The sequence below is a fragment of the Ornithorhynchus anatinus genome, chromosome 2 (genome assembly GCF_004115215.2).
Source record: "Ornithorhynchus anatinus isolate Pmale09 chromosome 2, mOrnAna1.pri.v4, whole genome shotgun sequence".
NCBI lineage: Eukaryota > Metazoa > Chordata > Mammalia > Monotremata > Ornithorhynchidae > Ornithorhynchus > Ornithorhynchus anatinus.
In genome coordinates this window covers 162,506,572-162,529,762 of record NC_041729.1, presented here as the reverse complement: position 1 = coordinate 162,529,762, position 23,191 = coordinate 162,506,572, and the positions used below count along the sequence as shown (strand labels likewise).

The window sequence follows — 23,191 nt, the reverse complement described above, 5'->3', positions numbered from 1 at the left end:
GGCATGTGTCTACCAACTCTGTTGTATTGTACTCTCCCCAGCACTTAGTACCGTGAACTGCACATAATAATTGCTCAATAAATACAATTGATTGATGTTTGAAACTAGTGGGGAAGAAATGGTTGGAAAGTGAGCCGTTGGAGATGGCAGTCCTTGTTCCGCCACTTGTCTGCTGGGCGGATCACTTCTCTGGGCCTCAGTTACCTCATCTGTAAAATGGGGATTGAGGGTGAGCCCCATGTGGGACGGGCAGTGTCCCACCTGATTACTTGCAATAGTGTTAGGTATAACAAGTACCATTATCATCCTGGCTTCGCCACTTGTCAGCTGTGTGACTTTGGGCAAGTCACTTCACTTCTCGGTTACCTCAGTTACCTCATCTGTAAAATGGGGATTGAGACTGTGAGCCCCACGTGGGAGAACCTGATCACCTTGTATCCCCCCCACCCCAGCACTTAGAACAGTGCTTTGCACATAGTAAGAGCTTAACAAATGCCATCATTATTATTTTATTACTAAGTAGGGAAGAAGGGAGGGGGTGAGTATTTTAAAAAGATATGAAGGAAATGGGGTCAGAAGACTCATTTTGAAGGTCTTCCTAATCACCAAAATCTCATCAGTCCAGTTTTTTTGCCAGTATAACGCACCTCATTTTAAGTTCATCAATGATCGTTACTGAATAATTCATAAGGGGCAAACCATTAACTCTTTGGTTGTAAAGAGCTGTATTTGTTTAACTGAGGGAAAGTCCCAGTTACGACTGGAAGGTTCCAGTTTACACAAATTATTAATTATTATCCTAGAGTTGAAGTGTGTTTCCTCCAGATGTTATTAACCCCCATTTCTGCATGATTCAGTAACTGCACAACAAAATCCAGGATTACTGTGCCATTAAAGAGAATCAAACAGAAACTCCTTGCCGTGGACTTGAAAGCATTCCATCGCTTTTCCCCCTCCTACCTTACCTCACTGATTTCCTGATACGATCCAACCCTCACCCGTCACTCCTCTAATAATAATAATAATAACCATGGCATTTATTAAGCACTTACTATGTACCAGACACTGTACTAAGCACTGATGTGGATACAAGCAAATCAGGTGGGATACAGTCCCTGTCCCACATGGGGCTCACAGTCTCAATCCCCATTTTACAGATGAGGTCACTGAGGCACAGGGAAGTGAAGTGACTTGCCCAAGGTCACAGAGCAGACCCCCACTCACTGTACCTGCAACTCATCTAAAACCTCATTTCCTCTTCTCCCATTCCCTTCTGCATCACCCTTGAACTTGGATTTGCTCCCTTTATTCACCTGACCCTCCGTCTCACAGCACTGACGTACAGTGCCTGGCACATAGTAAAAGATTAACAAAACCAAGAATTATCATGTGTGTCATTCATTTATTTATATTCATGTCCGTCTCCCTCTCTAGACTGTAAATTCCTTTTGGGCAGGGAACATGTCTATCAACTCTACTGTATTGTAATCTCCCAGTCAGTCATTCAGTCATATTTACTGAGCACTTACTCTGTGCAGAGCACTGTACTAAGCACTTGAGAGAGTACAATATAACAATAAACAATAGAGAAGCAGCGTGGCTCAGTGGAAAGAGCACGGGCTTTGGAGTCAGAGGTCACGAGTTCGAATCCCAGGTCTGCCACTTGTCAGCTGTGTGACTGTGGGCAACTCACTTAACTTCTCTGTGCCTCGGTTACCTCATCTGTAAAATGGGGATTAAGACTGTGAGCCCCACGTGGGACAACCTGATTCCCCTATGATTACCCCAGCGCTTAGAACAGTGCTCTGCACATAGTAAGCGCTTAACAAATACCAACATTATTATTATTAATAAACAGACACATTTACTGTCCACAACAAACTTACAGTCTAGAGGGGACTAAGTACAGTCCTCTGCATACAGAAAGTGCTCAAATAAATCCCACTGATTGTTAAACACTCTGTTTATTCCTCCTGCACACCTTCTCACCCTCTCACTGTGCCTCGTTCTCGACACTTCCAACCCAACCTACCAGTGGGATTTATTGAGCGCTAAGGTCACATCTCTTCCAAGAGGCCTTCCTTGATTAAGCCTTCTTATTCCCAGCTCACTCTCCCTTCTGTGCATTTGAATCTGTGATCTTTGGGTATTTAATATTCACCCCACCCTCAGCCCCACTGCACTCACGTTCATAGCTATAATCTCCAGTGGTTGTCTATCAACCTCCATATTAAGCAAAAACTCCTCTCTATTGGCTTCAAAGCTGTCCATCCCCTTGCCCCCTCTTACCTCACCTCCTTTCTCTCTTTTTCCAGCCCAGTCTGCATGCTCCGCTCCTCTGCCACACTCACCTCCTCACTGGGCCTCATTCTCGCCTGTCCCGCTGTTGATTCCTGGCCCAAGTCCTACCACTGACCTGGAAAGCCCTCCCTCCTCACATCCGCCAAACAATCACTCTTCGCCCCTTCAAAGCCCTACTGAAGGCTCACCTCCTCCAAGAGGCCTTCCCAGTCTAAGCCCCCTTTTCCTCAGCTCTCTCTCCCCTCCCTGTCGCCACGACTCGCTCCCTCTGCTCTACCCCTGCTCCCCACCCCACAGCACTTGTGAATATATGTTCATATCTATAATCTATTTGTTTATAATATTGCCTGTTTAGTTGTTTTGATGTCTGTCTCCCCCCTTCTAGACCGTGAGCCTGGTATGGGCAGGGATTGTCTCTCTTTATTGCTGAACTGTACTTTCCAAGCGCGTAGTAAAGTGTTCTGCACACAGTAAGCGCTCAATAAATATGATTGAATGAATGAATGAATGATTTATTATAAAGTATTTTATTGTATTCTCCCGAGTTCTTAGTAGAGTGCTCTGCAGATAGTAAGTGCTCAGTAAGTGCAATTGGTGGTGATTTACTTATATTAATGTCTGTCTCCCCCTCTTGACCGTTAGCTCACTGTGGGCAGGGAATATGTCTATCCACTCTGTTGTATTCTCTAAAGGGCCTAGTACAGATGTCTGCACACAGTAAGCTCTTAATAAATACTATTGATTGACTGATTGATTTGCCGACCCATTCATTCAATTGTATTTATTGAGTGCTTACTGTGTGCAAAGCACTGTACTAAGCACTTGGAAGAGTACAACAACAAACAGACACATTCCCTGCCCACAACAAGCTCACAGTTTAGAGGGGAAAATGGACATTAATAGAAATAAATAGATAAAGAAATACATAAATTACTGATCTATACATATGTGTGGTGGGGCTGGGTTAACTGCTTAGAAGGCAGCTCTGCTAACCATTAGTGGATAGAGCATAGGCCTGGGAGTCAGAATGTCATGGTTTCTAATCCTGGCTCTGCCACATGTCTGCTGTGTGACCTTGGGCAAGTCACTTCACTTCCCTGGACCTCAGTTACCTCATCTGTAAAATGGTGGGACATCTACCCCAGCGCTTAGAACAGTGCTTGGCATATAGTAAAAGCCTAACAGGTACCAAAACTATTATTATTATTATGTGTCAGGCACTGTACTAAGTGCTGGGGTAGATACAAGCTAATCAGGGTGAGTCATTTCTCTCTGTCTCAGTTTCCTCATTTGTAAAATGGGGGTAAGCTATTTTTTTTTTGTTTGTATTTTTCTGGTATTTGTGAAGCACTTATTTACATGCCAGGCACTGTACTAAGTACTGGGGCAGATATAAGATAATCAGGTTGGACATAGTCTATGTCCTGGATGGGGCTCATCATCCCAATCCCCATTTTACAGATGAGGTATCCACTAAACCACTCTGCTTCTCAGTTTTCTCCCTCCAGATTAAACCACAGCCCCATAATAATAATGTTGGTATTTGTTAAGCGCTTACTATGTGCACTGTTCTAAGCGCTGGGATAGACACAGGGGAATGAGGTTGTCCCACGTGAGACTCACAGTCTTCATCCCCATTTTACAGATAAGGGAACTGAGGCACAGAGAAGTGAAGTGACTTGCCCACAGTCACACAGCTGACAAGGGGCAGAGTCGGGATTCAAACCCATGACCTCTGACTCCCAAGCCCAGGCTCTTTCCACTGAGCCAAGAACAGGGACTGTGTCTGATTTGATTGTAGGGGCTTAACAAGGCTATTATTATTAATAATAATACTATTATTATTAATCAATCAATGTTTTTTACTGAGTGCTTACTGTAAGCTCACTGTGGGCAGGGGATGTCTCTGTTTATTTGCCGTATTGTACTATCCCAAGCACTTGGTACGGTGCTCTGCACACAGTAAGTGCTCAATAAATATAATTGAATGAAATGCAATTGAATGAAGAGCACTGTGCTAAGCGCTTGGGAGAGTGCAATACAACAGAATTAGCAGACACATTCCCTGCCCATAACGAGTTTACTGCCTAGAGGGACAAGATTATTATTATTATTTATGCTGAGCTTTAATTATTTTATATATATATTAATGTCCGTCTCCTCCTCTAGACCATGAGCTCATTGTGCTCAATAAATACAGTTGAATGAATGAATGAGTGAATGAATTGTTTCATAATTACCCCAGTGTTTGGCATATAGTAAGTGCCCAGTAAATACCATAATCATCGTTGTTGCTATGACACGAGTTTTCCTTAAGATTTGGTTCATCAGGAACACTGTCTCCATTACTGAAGAACTGACTGGGGTCCTTCTAAAATCTGAGAACCAAGTGGTAAAGTTGCTCTTGTGTTGTTTTTTTCCATTCATTCATTCAATCGGATTTAAGTGCTTACTGTGTGCAGAGTACTGTACTAAGTGCTTGGGAAAGAACAATACAACAATAAACAGTGACAATCCCTGCCCATTGCCAGCGTCACAGTCTAGAGGGTGGGGGACAGACAGCAATACAAATAAATAAAATGACAGATATGTACATAAGTGTTGTAGGGCTGGGGCAGGGGGAAGAGCAAAGGGAGCAAGTTGGGGAGATGAGGAGAAAGGGGGCTTAGTCTGGGAAAGTCTCTAGGTGGATGTGGGGCTTCAATAAGGCTTTGAGGGGAGGGAGAGTAATTGTCAGTGGATTTGAGAAGGGAAAGCATTCCAGACTAGAGTCAGGACGTGGGCCAGGGGTCAGCGGGAGTCGGGCGAGATGGAAGCCCAGTGAGGAGGTTAGCACCAGAGAAGCAAAGTATGTGGGCTGGGTTGTAGAAGGAGACTCAAAGACTCAAAATATCCCTAGGCCTTGTAGGAAAGCCTACCCTGTAAAAATACCATTTAAAGAATTTGCCAGGTCTGAGTTATGTTAACCATAAATAGCCAACAACACTTTGTTTCTATTTTATCTTCCTCTGCCCATAATAGAAATATGCAAAGAGGATATCGCTGACCCCAGAAACAAAGCGACACGATAGGTCCTTAAACCCGAAGAAACAGCTCGTTGCCTATCAACCCATGTAAAGTGGCGGACACGGCAGTCTCTCAAAACTGTTGCCAAAATGTTTAAGCAAAACAGCCTCTCCATCTGTTAGATTCCACTTTGTCCTGGTAACACTTGGCTTCATCTCTCTGTCTCTCTCCCTCTCCCCGTCACTTACCATTTGACACAGGCTTGTTATTTTCAGCTTCCTGACTAAGTGCTCTGACTTCTTCTCTCACAGTAAGGTGGAAACAACCTCTCCCCTTGGACAAATTTGGGGAGAAGAGAGAGGGGTCTCAGAGCGCTAAGGAGCCCTGACCCTTCAGGCGGGAATCTTTTGGGTGAGTTCTGGTGGTCTAATAATAGTATCGACTGATGGTATTTATTGAGTGCTAAATGTATCAGTCAGTAGTATTTATTGAGTGCTTACCATGTGCTGAGCATTATATAAGCGCTTGGGAGAGTACAATAAGACAATAAGCAGACACATTCCCTGCCCACAACAAGCCTACAGTCATTTATTCATTCATTCAATTGTATTTATACAATTTATAAATTGTAAAGCACTCTATTTATAGAGCGCTTACAGCATGCAGAACATTGTGCTAAGAGCTTGGGAGAGTCCAGTAAAAGAATAAACAGGCACATTCTCTGCCCACAGTGAGCTTACAGTCGAGAAAGGGAGACAGACATGAATAGAAATCAATAAATGAGAGATCTGGACATAAGTGCCGTGGGGCTGGGAAGGGGGATGAATAAAGGGAGCAAGTCAGGGGGACACCGAAGGGAGTGGGAAAAGAGGAAGGGGGGCTTAATCAGGGAAGGCCTCTTGGAGGAGATGGGCCTTCAAAAAGGCTTTGAAGAGCGGGTAGAGTCATTGTCTGGAGGATATGAGGAAGGAGGGTGTTCCAGGCCAGAGACGGGATATGGGAGAGAGAAGTTGGGGGAGAGACAGATGAGATCGAGGTAAGAGAAGTCTACTAAGCATTTGAATAATGATAATAATGAGAATGACAATACTGAGAAGGAGGATGAAGAGGAGGAGGTGGAGGAGAAGAATTTTCTTAAGAACTTAGCACGTGCCTAGCACTGTACTAAACCCTGGTGTAGACATAAGGTAAGTCTACATAAGTCACAGATTATTTATATTAATGTGTGTCTCACCCTCTATACGGTAAGCTCATTGTGGACAGAGAACATGCCTACCAACTCCGTTGTATTGGACTCTCCCAAGCTCTTAGGAGAGTGCTCTGCACATAGTAAATGCTTAATAAATAGAATTGATGATGAGTCACCTCTGAAGTGATGCTGTTGTGTTCAGACGTAATTAGCTTGTAATTAAACCACAACACACCTGTCCTGTCTACCCTTGTGGGCAGGGAAGGCATCTGTTATTGTTACATTATACTCTCAAAAGTATTTAGTACAGTGCTTTGCACATAATATTCATTATGGAATTTGAGTGCTTACTGTGTGCCAGGCACTATACTACTAATAATAATAATTAGGGTACTTCTTAAGCACTTTCTATGTGCCAAGCACTGTTCTAAGCACTGAGCTAGATATAAGTTACTTAATTTGGACACAGTCCCTGTCCCCACATGGGACTCACAGTCTTATTCCCCATTTGCAGATGAGGTAACTGAGGCCCAGAGAATAAAACATAAATAATGGTATTTGTTAAGTACTTACTAAGTGCCAGGCACTGTAAGGGGCTTGCAGCATGGCTCAGTGGAAAGAACCTGGGCTGGGGAGCCAGAGGTCATGGGTTTGAATCCCGGCTCTGCCACTTCCCTGCTATGTGACTGTGGGCAAGTCACTTCACTTCTCTGGGCCTCAGTGACCTCATCTGTAAAATGGGGATTAACTGTGAGCCTCACATGGGACAACCTGATGTCCCTGTATCTATCCCAGCTCTTAGAACAGTGCTCTGCACATAGTAAGCGCTTAACAAATACCAACATTATTATTATTATTACTAAGCGCTGGGGTGGCTACACGCTAAGCGGATTGGACATAGTCTCTGTCCCCCATGGGGCTCACAGTCTTGCTCCCCATTTTACAGATGAGGCAACTGAGGCCCAGAGAAGTGAAGTGACTTGCTCAAGGTCACACGGCAGACAAGTGGCAGAGCCGGGATTAGAACTCATAATCTTCTGACTCCCAGGCCTGTGCTCTAGCCACTAGTGAGTTGTCCAAGGTCACAGGGCAGAAACGTGGCTGATCCAGAAATAGAAAACAGGTTCCCCCAACTCGTAAGAGCTCAATAAAAATGGTTGAATGAATGAATGAATGAATGAATGAATGAATGAATGAATGAATGAATGAATGAATGAATGAATCCTCAAGCTTAACATGTGACACTGTACCATGTAACCTTGGGGTCAGCACATAATAGTTATGGTATTTGTTAAGCACCTACTATGTGCCAAGCATGGATAGAAAGCCTTCTAGCTTGGGCCACGTCCTTGCTCATCTCTACCCCAACTCTGTCGCCATTAACGGCTACACTCTTGGAAACAGGCGAACATCACTAACTTTCTTTCCACTCCCCTCCAGTGAAACACCTTGCCCAGACCTGTGCTCTATATCCACCTGAGAAGGATACGATTCACACTTCAGACCCAGCGGATCCTCTGTCTCAGCGACAGCCTTATCCCAGGGGAGTGAGAAATCCAGACCGAACTCATGAGGAATGAGAGGGAAGGGGATGTGGGGAAGGAAGAGTGGGAAGACCTGCAGTTTGGGGGTGATGTTCCAGTTTTTTTATGGTATTTTTTAAGCACTTACATGCACCAGACACTGTACTAAATGCTGGGGAGGGGGAAATACAAGCAAATCAGGTTGGACACAGTCCCTGTCCCACATGGGGCTCGCAGTCTTAATGCCCATTTTATAGATGGGGGAACTGAGGCAAGGAGAAATGAAGTGAGTTGCCCATGGTCACACCATGGTATGGCTCAGTTGATAGAGCAATGAACCTGGGAGTCAAAAGGTCATAGGTTCTACTCCCGGCTTTACCACTTATCTGCTGTCTGTCCTTAGGCAATTCACTTCACTTCTCTGGACCTAAATTTCGTCATCTGGAAAATGAGGATTAAGATTGTGAGCTCCATCTGGGACAGGAACTGTGTCCAACCTGATTTGCTTGTATTCACCCCAGCACTTAGTACAGTGCCGGGCACATAGTAAGCATTTAACAAATACCATTATTTGAGAAGCAACGTGGCTTAGTGGAAAGAGTATGGGCTTGGGAGTCAGAGGTCGTGGGTTCTAATCCTGGCTCTGCCACTTGTCTGCTCTGTGACCTTGTGCAAGTCACTTCACTTCTCTGAGCCTCAGGTACCTCATCTGGAAAATGGGGATTAAGACTGTGAGCCCCATGTGGGACAATCTGATTACCTTATATCTACCTCAGTACTTAGAGCAGTGCTTGGCACACAGTAAGCACTTAACAAGTACCAAAATACCATTATTACTTTATTATTATTATTATTATGTAATAGAGCTGGGATTGGAACCTATGATCTTCTGACTCACAGGTCCATGCTCTATCTGTTCACTCATTCAGTCATATTTATTGAGTGCTTAGTGTGTGCAGAGCACTTGGAAAGTGCAATTAGGCAACAGATAGGGACGATCCCTACCCAACAGCGGGCTCACAATCTAGAAGGGGGAGACAGTACCCTTCCTTTCCAAAATCCTAGAACGAGTCGTCTACAATCGATGCTTAGAATTCCTTGACTCCCATTCTCCCCTAGACCCCCTCCAATCTGGCTTCCGTCCCCTCCACTCTAACGAGACTGCTCTCTCTAAGGTCACCCGTGACCTCCTTCTTGCCAAATCCAATGGCTCCTACTGCAATCTGATCCTCCTTGACCTCTCTGCTGCCTTTGACACTGTCGACCATCCCCTCCTCCTCCATACCTTATCTCACCTTGGCTTCACGAACTCCATCCTCTCCCGGTTCTTCTCTTACCTCTCTGGCCGGTCATTCTCGGTCTCCTTCGCTGGAGCCTCCTCCCCATCCCATCCTTTAACTGTTGGAGTTCCTCAAGGGTCAGTTCTTGGCCCTCTTCTGTTCTCCATTTACACTCACTCCCTCGGTGAACTCATTCGCTCTCACGGCTTTGACTACCATCTCTACGCAGATGACACGCAGATCTACATCTCCGCCCCTGTCCTCTCCCCCTCCCTTCGGGCTCGCATCTCCTCCCGCCTCCGGGATGTCTCCACCTGGATGTCAGCCCACCACCTAAAACTCGACATGAGCAAGACTGAGCTCCTCATCTTCCTTCCCGAGCCCGGTCCTCTCCCAGACTTCCCTATCACCGTGGATGGCACGACCATCCTTCCCGTCTCTCGGGCCCACAATCTCGGTGTCATCCTTGACTCGTCTCTCTCGTTCACCCCACGCGTCCTATCCGTTACCGAGACCTGCCGGTTTCACCTTTACGATATCACCAAGATCCGCCCTTTCCTCTCCACCCAGACGGCTACCTTACTGCTACGGGCTCTCGTTATATCCCGGCTAGACTACTGTGTCAGCCTTCTCTCTGACCTCCCTTCCTCCTCTCTCGCCCCGCTCCGGTCTATTCTTCACTCTGCTGCCCGGCTCATCTTCCTGCAGAAATGATCTGGGCCTGTCACTCCCCTTCTTAAACACCTCCAGTGGTTGCCTATCGACCTCCGCTCCAAACAAAAACTCCTCACTCTAGGCTTCGAGGCTCTCCGTCACCTTGCCCTTTCCTACCTCTCCTCCCTTCTCTCTTTCTACCGCCCACCCCGCACGCTCTGCTCCTCCGCCGCCCACCTCCTCACCGTCCCTCGGTCTCGCCCATCCCGCCGTCGACCCCCGGGCCACGTCCTCCCGCGGTCCCGGAACGCCCTCCCTCCTCACCTCCGCCAAACTGATTCTCTTCCCCTCTTCAAAACCCTACTTAAAAGTCACCTCTTCCAAGAGGCCTTCCAGACTGAGCTCCTCTTCTCCCTCTACTCCCTCTACTACCCCCCCTTCACCTCTCTGCAGCTTAACCCTCTTTTCCCCCCATTTCCCTCTGCTCCTCCCCCTCTCCCTTCCCATCCCCTCAGCACTGTACTCGTCCGCTCAACTGTATATATTTTCATTACCCTATTCATTTTGTTAATGAAATGTACATCGCCTCGATTCTATTTAGTTGCCATTGTTTTTACAAGATGTTCTTCCCCTTGACTCTATTGCCAGTGTTCTCGTCTGTCCGTCTCCCCCGATTAGACCATAAGCCCGTCAAACGGCAGGGACCGTCGCTATCTGTTGCAGACTTGTTCATCCCAAGTGCTTAATACAGTGCTCTGCACATAGTAAGCACTCAATAAATACTATTGAATGAATGAATGAATGAACAACGAAACAAGACAAGTGGACAGGCATCAATAGTATCAAAAATAGATAAATAGAATTATAGATATAGATATATCTGTTAGGCCATGCTGTCTCTCTACAGTACAACAGAATTAGCAGGCATGTTCACTGACCAGAAATTAAGCACTTAACTTGTGGGAAACACTAATCTAAGCACCGGGGTAAATAAGAGATTCTCACATCAGGCATCCTTAGTGTTCACTCCCCTCAGGTCGGGAGGAGGGTGGGTATCATGGCTTTCTGAGCTGGACTCCAGACTTGCTCATCCCAGTTACTGAGAAGACTTGAGAATTTCCAGTCAGGAATGAAAAGAATCAAAATGGTGATTCTCTGGCCTGTTTTAGCCTTGAGGCTCATGGTCTCCACCTCCACTAAAGTCCCGGACCTCTTTTGGCTCTCACAATCAATCATATTTATTGAGCACTTACTGTCAGCAAAGCACTGTATTAAGCGCTTGAGAGGGTACAATATAATAGAACCGACTTGGTAGACCCAGTCCTTGCCCACAGTGCTCTTACAGTCTCTCGTTATAGGTAAAGGATGTGTCTACCAACTGCCATAGTACAAAGCTCTTGAACAGTAAGAATTTAATAAAATACCATTGATTGATTACTGTGCATTAAGTACTGGATTAAATACAAGATTAGATTGGATTCTCCCGCTCTAGACTGTAAACTCACTATGGGGAGGGAACTTGTCTTCCAACTCTGGTATATTGTACTCTCCCAAGGGCATAGTACAGTGCTCTGCAAAGAGTAAGCACTTAATAAATACTATTGATTGATTACAACGCACTAAGTACTGAGTTAAATACAAGACAGTTTGGACTCTCTCCCTCTAGACCTGTAAGCTCACAGTGGGCAGGGAATGCATCTACCAACTCTGCCAAATTGTACTTGTACTCTCCCAAGAGCTTAGTACGGTGCTCTGCATGCAGTAAGTGCTCAATAAATACCACTGATGATGAAGGAATGAAAATTTGGCACCCTGTCCATGTTCCACAGGAGGCTTTCAGCCCAAGAGCAGTGGAGAACAGATATCCTAACTCCATTTGACAGATGAGGAAACTGAGACTCAGAGAGGCTTCAGTAGTTGGACCAAAGTCACATGCTGAGTCAAGGCTAGTGGTAGGATTAGAACCCATCTCTCCTGAATCCCTGTCCCTTGTGAGACTATGCACCTCAATCTCTGACCTTTGTACACTTGCTATCTGGACCACCCCCAACTACAGAGAACTTAGGTACATATTTTTAAATTGTAGATTATAAATTACTTATAAGTATATAGATACTCATAGTATATAGATACTCATTATGGGCAGGGAATGGGTCTGCTAATAATTCTCTTACTATAGTGCTCTGCACATAGTAAACACTCAATTAATATGATCGATTGATCGATTGATTGACTATCTTGCAGATCATAGCAGCGTGGCCTCATGAATAGAGCCCGGATCTGGGAGTCAAAATGACTTGGGTTCTTAATCCCATCTCCACCACTTGTTTTCTGTGTTACCTTGGGGCAGTCCTTCACTTCTCTGAGCCTCGGTGACCTCATCTGGAAAATGGGAATTGAGACTGTGAGCCCCAGGCAGGACGGGACTGTGTCCAATGTGATTATCTTGTATCTGCCCCAGTGCTTTGTACAGTGCCTGGCACATAGTAAGCACTTTACAAATGTCATAAAAAAAAAAGAAAGTACCTTTCATGGAGCAGAGCCCTGTTCCCATAAATTCAATCTGGACAAATCACACTGAGATTAGATTTTACATTCCCTCTTTTATTGGATTAAAAATGTGCCTGGAACAGCCTCCGATTTAACCAGAGACAGTGCCTGCTCAAATTCTCTGTATTATTTTCAATCTCCCATGTTATAGGTATAATATGTGTCCACAGACCCTATCTAGATAAAAGATCAGAGAAAAAGAGCTGAAACTTCAAATGCCACACTCTTTCTCCTCCTCCTCCTCCTCCAGGAAGTCTTCTGAGGACAGTCTTTGACAAATGTGGTTGAGCTCTACCCATGTACAGATAGAAACAGAAATGTACAGATAGATGTTCTTCCTTATCATTAGGGATAATGATGATGATGATGATGATAATATTTGTTAAGCACTTAAAACAAAGATCATGACAACTGGAAGTTTTAACACATTCGTAGTGGATGGAGAAAAGATTGAAATAGTTGACAATTGTTCTCTCCTGAGATCGATAATCAATAATAAAGGAACTAGTAGCTAAGAAATATGCCAAAAATTAATGTTAGGAAGACTTGCTATGAGGAGCCTTGAAAAAGTCCTGAAATGTGCTGATGAAACAATTGCCACAGAAATACAAATTGTCATCTCTGTGGTGTTTCCAGTGGCAACGTATGGATCTGAAAGCTGGTCGGTGAAAAAACAGGATAGAAAGAACATCGATTCTTGTGAAATGTGGTGTTCGAGGAGGCTTTTGTTAATACTGTGGACTACCCAAAAAAAAAAGAATTTGGAGCAAATTAAACCAAAGCAGTCTTTGGAAGGCCAAGTGACTCGACTTAGATAAGCATATTTTGGACATGTAATCAGGAGGGCTAATGCTCTGGAGAAGACCCTAATGCTAGGAAAAGTCCACAGAAAAGGTGGAAGAGACAGATCATCCGCTAGATCGATAGAGACCATAACAACGATAATGGAAGAACCATTAGAGAGGTTGCAGATTATGGTAGAGGACAGGACATTCTGGAGAAAGCATATCCATGGAGTCTCTATAATCACAATAATACTATGTGCCAGGCATTGTCCTAAGCACTGGGGTGGATACAAGCAAATCAGGTTGGACACAGTCCTTGTCCCCCATGGGGCTAACAGTCTCAATTCCCATTTTACTGATGAAGTAACTGAGGCACTGAGAAGTGAAGTGAGTTTTCCAAGTTCGTACAGCAGACAAGTGGCGGAGTCAGGATTAGAACCCATGACCTTCTGACTCCCAGTCCTGGGCTCTATCCACTATGCTATGCCACTTCTTGGAGAAATGCTAACTTGGAGAGAGAAGAGGGTTACATGAAAGCAGTGTGGCCTAGTGGAAAGCTCACGGTCCTGAGGTCTGAAAGACCAGGTTTCTAATCGTGTCTCCACCACTTGTCTGCTAGGTGAACTTGGGTAGGTCACTTCACTGCTCTGTGCCTCAGTACTCCAGCGCTTAGTACAGTGCCTGGCACGTAGTAAGCAGTTAAGAGATATCATTTAAAAAATATAAAAAGAAAAATGTAAAGGGATGAATCAACATAACAGTCCCTGCGCAGCTCATCTCTCTATAACTCATCTCTCAGTCCATAGCATGTATTGAGCATTTACTGATAATAATGACAATAAGAATGATAATTGTATTTTTTAAGCACTTACTGTGTGTCAGGAACTGTGCTAAGCTCTGGGGTAGTTACCTGCAAATCAGGCTGGACACGGTTCCTGTCCCACATAGGGCTCACAATCTTAAACCCCACTGTACAAATGAGGGAACTGAAGCTCAGAGAAGTGAAATGACTTGCCCAAGGTCACACTGCAGACACGTGGCAGATCCAGGATTAGAATTCAGCTCCTCTGACTCCCAGGCCCACGCTCTAATAATAATAATAATGTTGGTATTTGTTAAGCGCTTACTATGAGCAGAGCACTGTTCTAAGCGCTGGGGTAGACACAGGGGAATCAGGTTGTCCCACGTGGGGCTCACAGTCTTAATCCCCATTTTACAGATGAGGGAACTGAGGCACAGAGAAGTTAAGTGACTTGCCCACAGTCACACAGCTGACAAGTGGCAGAGCTGGGATTCGAACTCACTCATGAGCCCTGACTCCAAAGCCCGTGCTCTTTCCACTGCGCCACGCTGCTTCTCTGTCCACTAGGTCATGTTACACTATTTGCAGAGCACTGTACTAAGCACTTGGGAGAATACAGTACAATAGAATGGGTAGACATGATATAATCCCCATTTTACAGATAAGAATGACAACAGAAAACCCCATAATTCCTCCACTCAGGTTCTCAGGCTGAAGTCTCAGGTGTGAGCCCGTCAGTCCTTCCTGACAAGACACAGAATTTCCCCCAATGTCTTCCAACCTTCCGCTCCATTACTGGTAAAAGTAATAATCATGGTATTTGTTCTGCTTTTACTAAGTGCTAAGCGCTAGGGAGGATACAGATAAGTAGGTCGAATCCAGTCTCTGTCCTATATGGGACTCACAGTCTCAAGGGGAGGGAAAACAGATATTTATTCCTCAATTTTTTTTTTTTACAGGTAAGGACATTGAGACGCAGAGAAGTGAAATGACTTGCCCAGGGTCACTCAACAGGCAAGTGCCAGAGCAGCAATTGGAACCTGTTTCCTCACTCAAAGGCTTGTGTTCTCTCCTACGGGACACTCCCTGGATTCGGCAATGGAGTAGGGGCTGGACATTTCTTCTTTATTTGGTAGGTGGATAGTAATAATAGTAATAATGATAGTATTTGTTAAGTGCTTATTGTGTGTCAAGCACTGCTCTAAGTGCTGGGGTAGATACAAGGTAATCAGGTTGGACACAGTACCTGTCCCACATGGGACTCACAGTCTCAATCCCCATTTTACACATGAGGTAACTGAGGTCCAGAGAAATGAGGTGACTTGCCCAAGGTCATGCAGCGGACAGGTGGGAGAGCCAGGATTAAAACTCAGGTCCTCCTGACTCCCAGGCCTGGGCTCTACCCCCTCTATCCAAGTGTAGACCCAAAGGGCTGTGGCAAATTTCTCTAGTATTTATTCATTCATTCATTCACTCATTCAATCGAATTCATTGAGTGCTTACTGTGTGCAGAGCACTGAACTGATCGCTTGGGAGAGTACAGTACAACAGAGCTGGTAGACACATTCCCTGCCCACAGTGGGCTTTCAGTCTAAGGTGTAAGAGGGTCTACAAGCCCCTCTTCAGCAGCTAAGTATATAAAGAGCGCTGAGCAGTAGATCAATCACTGGTATTTATCATTATTATTATTCATTCATTCATTCATTCATTCGTATTTATTGAGCGCTTACTATGTGCAGAGCACTGTACTAAGCGCTTGGAATGAACAAGTCGGCAACAGATGGAGACAGTCCCTGCCGTTTGACGGGCTTACGGTCTAATCGGGGGAGACGGACAGACGAGAACAATGGCAATAAATAGAGTCAAGGGGAAGAACATCTCGTAAAAACAATGGCAACTAAATAGAATCAAGGTGATGTACAATTCATTAACAAAATAAATAGGGTAATGGAAATATATACAGTTGAGCGGACGAGTACGGTGCTGTGGGGATGGGAAGGGAGAGGTGGAGGAGCAGAGGGAAAAAGGGAAAAAGAGGGTTTAGCTGCGCAGAGGTAAAAGTGGGGGTGGCAGAGGGAGTAGAGGGAGAAGAGGAGCTCAGTCTGGGAACGCCTCTTGGAGGAGGTGAGTTTTAAGTAGGGTTTTGAAGAGGGAAAGAGAATCAGTTTGGCGGAGGTGAGGAGGGAGGGCGTTCCGGGACCGCGGGAGGACGTGGCCCAGGGGTCGGCGGCGGGATGGGCGAGACCGAGGGACGGTGAGGAGGTGGACGGCGGAGGAGCGGAGCGTGCGGGGTGGGCGGTAGAAAGAGAGAAGGGAGGAGGAGGTAGGAAGGGGCAAGGTGATGGAGAGCCTTGAAGCCTAGAGTGAGGAGTTTTTGTTTGGAGCGGAGGTTGATAGGCAACCACTGGAGTTGTTTAAGAAGGGGAGTGACACGCCCAGATCGTTTCTGCAGGAAGATGAGCCGGGCAGCGGAGTGAAGAATAGACCAGAGTGGGGCGAGAGAGGAGGAAGGGAGGTCAGAGAGAAGGCTGACACAGTAGTCTAGTCGGGATATAACGAGATTATATTATAATAATACAATATATTATAATATAATGATATAATAATATTATTTAATAATAGTAATTATGGTATTTGTTAAGCTCTTACTATGTGCCAGGCACTATACTAACTGCTGGGTTGTATATAAGCAAATCGGGTTGGACATAGTCCCTGTCCCATATGGGGCTCAGAGTCTCAATCCCCATTTTACAGATAACTGTGGCACAAAGAAGTGAAGTGACTTGCCCAAGACCACACAGCAGACAAGTGGCGGCTCTGGGATTAGAACCCATTGAGCGCTGACTATGTGTAGAGCACTGTACTAAGCGCTTGGGAGAGTATAATACAACAGAATTAGCAGACACGTTCCCTGCCCATAATGAGCTTACGGGCCTAGGGGCGAGACGGACGTTAATATAAGTGAATAATTTATAATATGTAATTTAGAGATACACCCTCTCAGGACGTCACCTGAGAAGCAGCGTGGCTCAGTGGAAAGAGCCCGGGCTTGGGTGTCAGAGGTCATGGGTTCTAACCCCAGCTCTGCCACTTGCCAGCTGTGTGACTTTAGGTAAGTCACTTAACTTCTCTCTGCCTCAGTTACCTCATCTGTAAAATGGGGATTAAAACTGTGAGCCCCACATGGGACAACCTGATCACCTTGTATCCCCCCAGTGCTTAGGACAGTGTTTGGCACATAGTAAGCGCTTAACAAATACCAACAAAAAAAAGGTAAAAAAACACCTGGAGAGTTTCCAGTACCTGTCTATCAGTGTTGGCTATGGGAGGGAGAGGGAAGCTGAGGCCTGTCCATTCCATTCCTAGCTTGGCCAGTGGCTAGTGAGTGGAAGGCCATCGGCTACAAGTCAAAACTCCCCTTTGCTGGGCAGCAGCGGGACAGGAGAGAGTTGAGGGCGGAGAGTCGAGTTTACCGTGTGGAAGGCGGCAATGGCAAACCACTTCCATACTTTTAACAAGAAAACTCTCTGGATCCACTACCGGAATGATTGCCGATGGAGGTGGGGTGTTCTGGGAGAGTTGTGTCCGTGGAGTTGATAATAATGAAGGTTTTGGTAAGCGCTTACTATGTGCCAAGCACTGTTCTAAGGGCTGGGGTAGATACAAGGTTATCAGGTTGTCCCACGTGGGGCTAACAGTCCCAGTCCCCATTTTACAGATGAGGTAACTGAGGCACAGAGAAGTTAAGTGACTTCATTTGATTTATTTATCGAGTGCTTACTGTGTGCAGAGCACTGTACTAAGCACCTGGAAAGTACAATTTGGCAACAGATGGAGACAATCCCTACTTAACAACGGGCTCACAGCCTAGAAGGGGGAGAAAGTCACACAGCTGACAAATGACAGAGCCAGGATTCGAACCCACGACCTCTGACTCCCAAGCTCGTGCTCTTTCCATTAAATCACACCCCTTCAGAGATGACTTGACAGCATAATAATAATAATAACAATTATGGTATTTGTTAAGAGTTTACTATGTGCCAGACACTGTTCTAAATGCTGGAGTAGGTACAAGATAATGGGGTTGGATACAGTCCCTGTCCCACACAGGGCTCACAGTCCCTGGCCATTTTACAGATGAGGGAACTGAGGCACAGTGAAGTAAAGTGCCTTGCTCAGGGTCACACAGCCTACAAGTGGTGGACTTCTGACTCTCAGTCCCAGGTTGTAGCCACTAAGTCGTGCTGCTTCTGTCTAAGCAAAGAGCATAAGCCAAGACAAGAATTTCGAGATATGTACCTAAGTGCTGTAGGGTTGGGGGTGGGGCAAAATTCAAATGTCCACAGGTCACAGATCGCAAGTGCGTAGACAACAGAGGAGGGACAGGGAGGCAGGGAAAAGAGGGCTTCATCTGGGAAGGCTTCCTGGAGGGGATGTCACTGTAATAATGCTTGGAAAGGGGGGAGAAGGGTGGACCACACTCCTTAGGCTTCTAGTGTCATCTGGAGCTTGATACCACCCTGATATTCCAATGAATTACAACCACAAGGCTTTTCCCCTTCGCCCCCGACAAATACCAGTTTGGCAGCATTCTTGGGGCAGCTCTAGGGAGTTGAAAAACCTTTCCCGAGGTTGGTGTTCAAGTCTTCCCCCGAAGGAGGAAATCAAATCCTGTGCTTCTCACTGTTCCACACTGCCTCTTAATCCATTGATATGGGTCATATGTAGCCCAGTATCTTTGCAGATATTTTTGAAACAAGGAGTCATAATAATGTTTTAAGAGCTGGTGTAGATACAAGCTGATCAGGTTGGACACAGTCCCTGTGCCACATGGGCTCACAGTCTCCATCCCCCATTCTACGGATGAGGTAACTGAGGCCCAGAGAAGTGAAGTGACTTGCCCAAGGTCACACAGGAGATAAGTAGTGGAGCCAGGATCAGAACCCAGGTCCTTCTGAATCCCAAGCCTGTGCTCTATCGACTAGACCATGCCTGCTGTTTCCCCAAGACCTGGCTGCTTAATGCCCATTCTGCTACTTGTCCACTGTGTCATCTTGGTCAAGTCACTTACCCCCTTTGGGTCTCAGTTTCCCCTTGTGTAAAATGGAGATCCAATACCCATTCTCCCTCCCCCTCAGACTGTGAGCCCCTTGAGATATAGGGACTGTTTCCAACCTGATTATTGCTATTATTATTTATTGTTATTATTATTATCCCTGTACCTATTTAAGTGTTTGGCTCATAGTAAGCATTTAACAAATTCTATAATTAGCATTAAAATTTAAAAATTAGTGGAAAGGGCCTAGGACTGGGAGTCAGGAGACCTGAGTTCTAATTCTGGATCGTTCCCTTGCCTGCCATGTGACCTTGGGCAACCTCTCCTTCTTGTCCTTGAAAATGTGAGCCCTGTGTGGGACAGGGACTGGGTCTGATTTGACTATTTTCTATCTACCCTAACACTTAGCAATGGCTTACTAATAATGATAATGATAACAATAATAATGATGATCTTTTTGTTAAGCACTTACTATGTGCCAAGCACTGTAGCAAGCTTAATCAATCAATCCACCTAGCCTGTGAATTCACTGTGGGTAGGGATTGTTTCTCTTTATTGCTATATTGTAATTTCCCAAGTGCTTAGTACAGTGCTCTGCACACAGTAAGCACTCTATACAATTGACTGATTGACCGATTGGTGACGTGAAGGGAGAGGGAGGGTCAAATCAGGGAAGCCTCTTGGAGGAGATGGGATTTTTAAGGCTTTGAAGGTGGAAAGAGAGATGGACTTTCAGACGTGAAGGGGGTAGGGGGCTCTTGGCCAGATGGAGGATGTGGGAAAGGGGGTCAGCGGTGAGATAGACGAGATGGAGGTCCAGTAAGTAGGTTGATTAGAGGAGTGAAGTGTGCAGGTGTCATCCTTGACTCGTCCCTCTCGTTCACCCCACACATCCTATTCGTTACCAAGACCTGCCGGTTTCACCTCTACAATATCGCCAAGACCCGCCCTTTCCTCTCCACCCAAACGGCTACCTTACTATTACGGGCTCTCGTTATATCCCGGCTAGACTACTGTGTCAGCCTTCTCTCTGACCTCCCTTCCTCCTCTATCGCCCCGCTCCGGTCTATTCTTCACTCCGCTGCCCGGCTCATCTTCCTGCAGAAACGATCTGGGCATGTCACTCCCCTTCTTAAACAACTCCAGTGGTTGCCTATCGACCTCCACTCCAAACAAAAACTCCTCACTCTAGGCTTCGAGGCTCTCCATCACCTTGCTCCTTCCTACCTCTCCTCCCTTCTCTCTTTCTACCGCCCACCCCGCACACTCCGCTCCTCCGCCGCCCACCTCCTCACCGTCCCTCGGTCTCGCCTATCCCGCCGTCGACCCCCGGGCCACGTCCTCCCGCGGTCCCGGAACGCCCTCCCTCCTCACCTCCGCCAAACTGATTCTCTTTCCCTCTTCAAAACCTTACTTAAAAATCACCTCCTCCAAGAGGCCTTCCCAGACTGAGCTCCTCTTCCCCCTCTACTCCCTCTGCCATCCCCCCTTTACCTCTCCGCAGCTAAAGCCTCATTTTCCCCTTTTCCCTCTGCTCCTCCACCTCTCCCTTCCCATCCCCACAGCACTGTACCCGTCCGCTCAACTGTATATATTTTCGTTACCCTATTTATTTTGTTAATGAATTGTACATCGCCTCGATTCTATTTAGTTGCCATTGTTTTTACGAGATGTTCTTCCCCTTGACGCTGTTTAGTGCCATTGTTCTTGTCTGTCCGTCTCCCCCGATTAGACTGTAAGCCCGTCAAACGGCAGGGACTGTCTCTATCTGTTGCCGACTTGTTCATCCCAAGCGCTTAGTACAGTGCTCTGCACATAGTAAGCGCTCAATAAATACTATTGAATGAATTTAGTTGCCATCGGTTTTTACGAGATGTTCTTCCCCTTGACGCTGTTTATTGCCATTGTTCTTGTCTGTCCGTCTCCCCCGATTAGACCGTAAGCCCGTCAAACGGCAGGGACTGTCTCTATCTGTTGCCGACTTGTTCATCCCAAGCGCTTAGTACAGTGCTCTGCACATAGTAAGCACTCAATAAATACTATTGAATGAATGAATGAATAGTAGGAAATCAGAGGCAAAGTAGGAGGGAGGAGAGCTGATTGAGTGTTTTAAAGATAGTGGTGAAGAGTTCCCCATTGATGTGGAGGTGGACAGACAGACAACCACTACAAGTTCTTGAGATGAGGAGAAGCGGGCTGAACATTTTGTAGTAAAATGATCTGGGCAGCAGTGAGATATGGACTGGAGAGGGGAGAGTCAGGTTCCAGGGAGGCAAGGAGGCTGATGAGGTAGTCAAGGAAGACATATATATATGGCATTTTTAAGCACTTACTGTGTGCCAGAGCTTGGATCAACATAGTAGCAGCTTGGATGGAGAGGGAAGGGCAGATTTTAGCAATGATGTGAAGGTAGAACTGACAGGGTTTGGTGACAGATTGAATATGTGGGTTGAACAAGAGAGATGAGTCAAGGATTATGCTGAAGTTGTGGGCTTGCGGAGTTAGGAAAGATGACGGTGTTGGCTACAGTGATGAGAACTAAGGGGGAGGTTAGGGTTTGGAAAGAAATATGAGGAGCTGATTGGAATATGTTGAGTTGTCAGTGGGGCATCCAGGTAGAAGAGATGTCTTGAAAGCAGGAGGAAATGCGAGAGAGATGAAGGCTGGAGATGTAGGTTTGGGGATCATCCGCAAAGAGATGGTAGTTGAAGCCATGGGAACGAATGAGTTCTCCAAGGGAGTGGGTGGAGATGGAGAATAGAAAGGTACCCAGAACTAAGCACTGGGCTTGATACACGGTAATCAGGTTATCCCACGTGGGGCTCACAGTCTTATTCTCTATTTTACACATGAGGTAATCGAGGCCCAGAGAAGTTAAGTGGCTTGCCCAAGGTCACACAGCAAACAAGTGGCAGAGCCAGGATGAGAACCCACATCCTCTGACTCCCAGGCCCAGGCTCTTGCCACTAAGCCACACTGCTTCTCAACACTTATGTAGACATCCATTAAGAAGTAGCATGGCGTAGTGATTAGATCACGGGCTTGGAAATCAGAGGGTCATAGTTTCTAATGCTGGCTCTGCAACTTGTCCACTGTGTGACTTGGGCAAGTCGCTTCACTTCTCTGGGCCTCAGTTACCTCATCGGTAGAATGGGGATTGAGACTGTGAGCCCCACGTGGGACAGGGACTGTGTCCAACCTGATTCACTTGTATTTACCCCAGCGCTTAGTACAGTGCCTGGTACATAGTAAGTGCTTAACAAATACCATAATTATGAGAAGCAGCATGGCTCAGTGGAAGGAGCCTGGGCTTGGGAGTCAGAAGTCATGGGTTCAAATTCCGGTTCAGGTACTTGTCAGCTGTGTGACTTTGGGCAAGTCACTTAACTTCTGTGTGCCTCAGTTACCTCATCTGTAAAAGTGAGGATTAAGACTGTGAGCCCCATGTGGGACAATCTGATCACCTTGTATCCTCCCCAGTACTTAGAACAGTGTCTTTTTAGAGAAGCAGCATGGCTCAGTGGAAAGAGCACGGGCTTAGGAGTCAGAGGTCATGGGTTCTAATCTCGGCTCCACCACCTCTCAGCTGTGTGACTTTGGGCCAGTCACTTCACTTCTCAGTGCCTCAGTTACCTTATCTGTAAGATGGGTCTTAAGACTGTGAGCCTCAGGTGGGACAACCTGATGTCCCTGTATCTACCCCAGCGCTTAGAACAATGCTCAGGACATAGTAAGCACCTAACAACTACCAACATTATTATTATGATTATTTATATTAACGTGTTTCCCCCTGTAGACTGTACACTTGTTGTGGGCATGGAATTCATTCTGTCGTATTTATTGAGAGCTCATGGTGTGTAAAGCATTGTTATGTGTCTGTTAACTCTGTAGGGACGCCCACAACATGAAAGACTCCCACAGTTAGAGGGTGGGAGGCAGAGGAGAAGCCCCCGAAAGTAACGGAGAATGAGCTGCTAGAGAGATAGGAAGAGAATCAGGAGAGGACAGAGTCAGCGAAGTCGAGGTTGGATAAGGTTTCCAGGAG

The 23,191-nt window shown here is 46.0% G+C and overlaps 1 protein-coding gene across 1 annotated transcript in view; it reads left to right on the top strand.

Moving 5' to 3' along the window:
* The first annotated feature begins 15,061 nt into the window (after positions 1-15,061).
* The window catches only part of SSPN (sarcospan), a 40,440-nt gene continuing 32,310 nt past the window's right edge, over positions 15,062-23,191 (top strand). The window contains exon 1 of the mRNA XM_029057626.2: positions 15,062-15,222. Within this exon, the coding sequence (XP_028913459.1) occupies positions 15,079-15,222 (144 nt within the window). The 5' untranslated portion in view covers positions 15,062-15,078. The remainder of the gene's footprint in view (positions 15,223-23,191) is intronic.